The sequence below is a fragment of the Tupaia chinensis genome, unplaced genomic scaffold, assembly GCF_000334495.1.
Source record: "Tupaia chinensis unplaced genomic scaffold, TupChi_1.0 Scaffold143923_1, whole genome shotgun sequence".
In the NCBI taxonomy this organism is placed as follows: Eukaryota; Metazoa; Chordata; class Mammalia; order Scandentia; family Tupaiidae; genus Tupaia; species Tupaia belangeri.
This window is the reverse complement of record NW_006203774.1, coordinates 281,749-287,748: the sequence shown is the minus strand read 5'-3', so window position 1 is coordinate 287,748 and position 6,000 is coordinate 281,749. Positions and strand designations below refer to the sequence as shown.

The window sequence follows — 6,000 nt, the reverse complement described above, 5'->3', positions numbered from 1 at the left end:
CCCCCAGGGGGTGATTTCTCGCTTTCTGTCTCTCTGTCTCTCTTCGTCTTTCTGGCGAGCACACGCGCTCTATAGCAAAAACCTCTCCAAAAAGAGGGGCAGAAAGACCTAAAGTCATACAGGAAGGAGAAGGCAAGAGCTGCACACACCTGGAAAACCAATAACCCTGCTGGCCCACGCTGGTGAGTCCTGATAAAACATGGAGAAGTGCACATTTAGTAAAAACTGGCTAAGTGCTTACGGTGTGCAGGAATTCACACAAGTGACGGTATCTGTCCCTCAGTAGCTATGCCAAGTTTGTGAGAGTTCTTCCAAACAGATCGACAGATTTATGTTAAAGACAACATGTGTATTGAAAGTAGCAATTTTATTTGAGTTAAAATTATTTACAAAAACCCAAAGACATACTTCATGAAACTGGTACAAACTATTTTTTCCTGCCGTTGGCTTTTGCTCCAAAGATCACAGCTGAGAAATACTGTATAAAATAAAAATAGGATTGGATTCAGAAAAGTACTCTACTGTTCTAATTTCCAACTGGTAGTATTTACAGAAATATTTACAATGGAAAAAAGGTTACTTTAAAACTTTAGTTAATTTGCAAGTCAGCCTCAAGTACCCTAAAACGCAGAGTCCTCCGAGGGATAAAAACACACAATGCACTGCAGGTGGTGAGGTGATGTCCCCCACTCCACCCCCACCAAAACTTGCATCTCTATCAGTGCTTGACAATTAGTTATTACTTAAAATAAAACAAAACAAAAAATACTGCTAAACACCGAGGTAAATCAATCCTCAAATGATTACCAGTGTAACAGAAAAACAGTTCGCCCTGATTGTTCTCATCCACATGTTTTATAATATTCCTTACCATCTGCCACAAGTCAATTTTACCAAAAATCTGTTCCGCTTCCTAAATCCAATGATTAATAAATATCAATGTATTTTAAAATAATTAAACAAAAGATATCTAACTAATTCAATTTTATGGATATCATGTACTGATATGCTCATAAAATAGTCTGCAAAGCGAGCTTTCCATCAGGGCAAACAAGACCTCGCTCTCCCCACGTCCCACTGGCACACTGCTCTTCAATGGCGAGGGGGGCTGGGGCGGGGAGGAGGAAGAAGACGACAACGTGCCTGGCATCAGTTACTTCCTCAAAGATTTCCAACAATCTGCATTATCAAAAATAGGAAGACAAGAGAAGGCAGCCACTGCATTGCCACATGACAGCTGGCACTGGTACAAGAGCCCGATTTGTCACTTTATACAGGGAGATAACTGTGTCTAACCAGGTAAAAGTTAGACTTATAGCTATATTCCCCAATACACACCAAACTAATATCATTATGGCTTCAAGTTTTACAAATCCAATGAAGAAACATGATGCAAGTACCTGAAAGGTATTTAAGTACTAATGAGAGAGGTGTCTGTAAGGCCTGTATTCAGGCCCAATCAATACAAAAACCAAATGTCTGTCATCAGTCGTCTGAACATTAATACCAAAAAAAAAACCCCAAAAAAATCCTGCAATGTGGTGAAATTAAAGTCTATAAAATGTGTCTTGTGTGTTTCATAACTATTTTCCAAACAACTGTTCTATTAATAAAGAATCTGTATGGAAAAAAAAAAGGGTCTTCTCTAAACCAGCAGTTTAAGGCTTTGCGCTTGTGCGATTGATCCATCCTGTCACTCTACAGAAGGACACACACGCGATCTGGAACATGAGTCCACACTGGTGCTTGAGGTTCCGTGTACTTATTGTACTGAGCATTAGAAACTACATCGAAGAGCCCGCCCTCAAAATGCAGTGTTTCGAGAACCGCGCTGGCATTACGTGTAAACTACCCTGGGCCTGTCTATTTTGCTGAACCCTTTAACAGGGCACCTCTTCTAGAATACCCCTTCACACTGTCACTTGTTTTCTTGCATCTATAATAGCTATGACATGTTACAGCATGGTATTGAACATGGTCATGGTCTCAAAAGTGAAAAATAGTTCAATAACCCAAACCTAATCAAGAATAAAAAAATATACTATTAATCCCTTGTGTCTTTGGATTCCATCTAATTTTAAATATAGACAGTAGTTCAGGGAACAACCACCAAAAAAATTCACAAAATTATTAAAAGCTTTATTTACGATTGGAATCATTCAACAAAAAAAGCCAAAGCAAAGGAGCCTGGAAAGGAGCTAGCCGCTGCCTCGAAGTGCTCAGGAGCTGCGTTGCCCTGCCCTGCCCTGCCCTGCCCTGCCCGGCCGGTGTGGACAGTGGCTCAGCACACACGGTCACACTGACAGCAGCATGAGACTCCCCGAGCCATGCCCGGAGTGGAGCCGCGGCCGGGGAGGGCAGAGACCCGCCGCAGTGAGTGCACTTAAGCACCACACGGCTGGGCAGCTGAGCCTTCCCCTCCCTTTTGATAGCTGCAGATTGATGTGGTAACTGTCAGAGCAAATGCAGGACGCACGACGAAGGACCTGGGTGGTCTCGGAAACCCAAACACGCACGACATGGTGGCTGTCCTCCACGACTTCGTTCCCGACCGCTCCGTGTCCAAGGGCAGCTCCAGCATCACCCAGCCCTGAAGCACAGGCAGAGCTAGCAGTGCTCCAAGTACTCGATCACTCTGGAGATCGACTTCTGGCCCGTCGTTCCAACGGCACACTGCGGGAGGCAGATGAGCAGCTGTTAACACCCAGCGAACGTTACCAAGTGGTGAATCCAGGCACGACTTCTCTACACCCTTAAACTGAACACTACAAACGAAGCTCAGAGATTGCACTGTGACTGCGATGACATAGTATTTGACCCAAATATGTGCTAACGATCATCAAGAAATAGAAAGCAATGACCAGAATGACAAAAAACCACTTTTCTCCACTCGCTGTGCCACTTTCTCCCCTGCTGTCAATGTATCACACGTGAATTTCAAACCACGTACGCTACAATAAAGCTACTCACGGTAAGGTTCATGAAGCTCAGGAACTTTTTGAGCATCTCTGTCATTATTGAGAAGTCCCCTTCTGGCAAATACTCCCGCACAGTGGTCACATTGATCTGAGGAACCAGACGGATTATCATTCTAAATAGCTTATTTTTCACATCCTTGGTTTTTCTTTTTAAAAAAAACTACATTGCCTGGGACCAGCAGATGGCAAAGGGGTATGTCACTTAACTCCCATATGGCCAACCACAGTTTGAGTCCCAGACCGGGTTGGCCTGAAAAGCACGCCAGGTGCTCAGAACCGGCAGATGGCGCAATGGTTACATCACTGGACTCCCACATAGTCATCTGCAGTTCAAATCCTGGATCCAGTGGCTTAAACTCATGCTGGGCACATGTGTGCAAGTGCCCAAAATTCCAAGAACAGAAGGAGGAAGGTAATGTGGCCTGGCCGTCCCCACTGAGGGATGATTTCTCACTGTCTCTCCAGGGAGTGCACACGCCCTATAACAAAAAATCTCTTAAAATAGGAAAAAAAAAAAAAAAAGAAAATTATGCCAGATGCTTGTGCGTGCCTGCCCAAGATCCCAGGATAAGAGAGGAGGAGAAGGGACTATGGTGTGGCTCTCTCTCCTGGGGGTGACTTCTTTCTCTCTCATTGTGTCTGTCTCTCTCTCTCTCTGGTGCATGCACATACCCTAAGGAAAAAAGAACTTAAAAAAAAAAAAAACAAATAAAAATCTCTGCCTAATTCTGAAAGACACATCAGTTCCAGAAGAGCCACAAAGATCAACAATGCACTTTTTTATTGTCAGAGGGCAAAAGAACTTATGAGAGAGGAAGAGAGAGAGGAAGAGAGAGAGAAAGAGAGAGAGAGCGAGCACCCCTAGTGAAATACGGCCAGGCAACAGTCCTTCCCCTCCATCTCTCCATCTGGTTGGGATTTTGCACACAGGCACATGCACCTGCGTTTTTCAAGTCACCGGGTAAGAATTCACACCGTGGCCCCTCGTAGGAACCGGCTCACTTACCACTAGACCATGGGGCTGGCCCTCAACAAATCGCTTTTAAAAAAATGAAAACCAATACATTTTATTCCAAACCTTACTTTACTCAAGCCTACAAGTGGAAGAAATACATGTCTAGTACGTTTTAAAAAAAGAATGACTTTAAATGAACTATTGCAAACATTAGGTGTTTCACTGCCATTTTTCTTCCCCAGGGAAGCAATTTAAAAAACTGTTTTAATAATTCTATAACCAACCAGAAGCCATACAGCGGACATAAATGGGGAAAAAGGTAAAGACATAAATAAATGAACTAGGTAACAATATGAAGCTGTCTCCTTGGACCTTCTGAAAACACAGCCAACTGTTTACTTACTGGACTTTCCTGGCAGAGACAGCCGAGGAGCAGTGCCGTGTAGGAGGCCACAATGCAGTCCTCCATGTGCTTGCCAGCATGCTGAAGGGCTGGGGGCATGAGCAATTGACAGCGTGTTAGACAGCCTCTACTCCATGCTGTATCTTTTCAACTGATAAACAGCAACAAATAGTGCTCCTACAGCGAATATTCACGATTTAACACAAAATAACTCAAAATGAAATAAGAGCCCAAATAGGAGAGCTAAAACCACAAGCCTCTTAGTTAAAACATGTGTGTTGCAAAGGATATCAGGAATAAAGTGAAAAGATAACCCACAGAACAGAATATATTTGAAAATCATTTATCTGATAAGGGTCAAGACCCAGAATATAAAAAGAAGTCTTAAAACTAACAACAAAAAGACAAACAATCCAGTTAAAAACAGGGCAAAGAGCTTGAACAGACATTTCTTAGAAGATGTTCCAGAGGCCAATAAGCACATCAATATGCTCGATCATTAGTCACCAGGACCTGGGTATCAAACCGCAATGGGAAGACTTCACACTCACGAAGATGACTAAAAATTTTTAAAAGATAAATAATTTGTAAGGACATGGAATTTTCACACAGTGCTGTAGGAATTCAAGCCACACTGAAAAACAGCTTGGCTTTTCCTTAAAATGGTAAACATGAGTTAATGTATAACCAAATGATTCCACTCCTTGGTATACACCCAAGAGAAATGAAAACGTGTCTCCAAAATAACCTGCAGACAACGGTCCCGGCAGCATTACTCATGACAGCTGAAACATGGAAACAACTCCAATGTTCCAATGGACAAATGGATACGCGAAATGACAATAAAACGGACATTGCTGGGTTATAATAAGGAATTATTCGGCACTAATACATGCTACGCATCATGGCTAAATCTTGAAAACATTCTGCTGATTGACAGAAGCTCGTCACATGGGCTGGAGGGAGGGAACCGTGGAATAAACAGACTCTATGGAGGGTGTGCTTCTCTGCGCACGCCCCCTTGAATTCTACCATGAATAATGAAAACCAGCCAACCAACCAACTCCAAGACCAGGAGATGGTATAATGGTTATGTTGCTGGACTCCCACATGGCCAATTATGGTTCAAGTCCCGGACCCAGAGGCTTGAAACTCACCCCAGGCGTGTGTACACATGTGGAGGAGAAGAGATTGCGGAATGGCCATTTGGGGGGAGGCGGTGCATTTGGGGGGAGGCGGTGATTTTTCCCTTTGTTTCTTTCTGCCTCTACAGCAAACACATACGCCCTACAGCAAAAATCTCTCTAAAAATAAACCCATTGAAAAAGCCACATATTGAGTGGTTCCTTTCAAATAAAATATCTGGAATAGGCAAATCTATAGACGAAAAGTAGATTAGTGATTGCCAGTGGCTATGGGAAGATGGGGATGATGGCTGCTAATGGGCACAGGGCTCCTTTAGGGGTGAGAGGGAGTGCTCAGAACTACACAGGGACGGTTTCACAACTTTGTGAATATTCTAAAAGCTCAAAAATTATTCATTCTAAAAAGGTGAATTTTACATCACGTGATTATATATATCTCAATAAAGCTGTTATTTTAAAAAGATATCTAAACAACAAAAATCACTATGTAAAACAAGACCATCACAAATGGACAAAAAG

The 6,000-nt window shown here is 42.8% G+C and overlaps 1 protein-coding gene across 3 annotated transcripts in view; it reads right to left on the bottom strand.

The window, feature by feature from the left end:
* Positions 1-350: 350 nt before the first annotated feature.
* The window catches only part of WAPL (WAPL cohesin release factor), a 91,144-nt gene continuing 85,494 nt past the window's right edge, over positions 351-6,000 (bottom strand). For all 3 annotated transcript variants that reach the window (XM_006165496.3, XM_014582947.2, XM_006165497.3), the window contains 3 exons: positions 4,337-4,425; positions 2,971-3,066; positions 351-2,673 (listed from right to left, as the gene is read on the bottom strand). In XM_006165496.3, the coding sequence (XP_006165558.1) occupies positions 2,608-2,673; positions 2,971-3,066; positions 4,337-4,425 (251 nt within the window). In that variant the 3' untranslated portion in view covers positions 351-2,607. The remainder of the gene's footprint in view (positions 2,674-2,970; positions 3,067-4,336; positions 4,426-6,000) is intronic.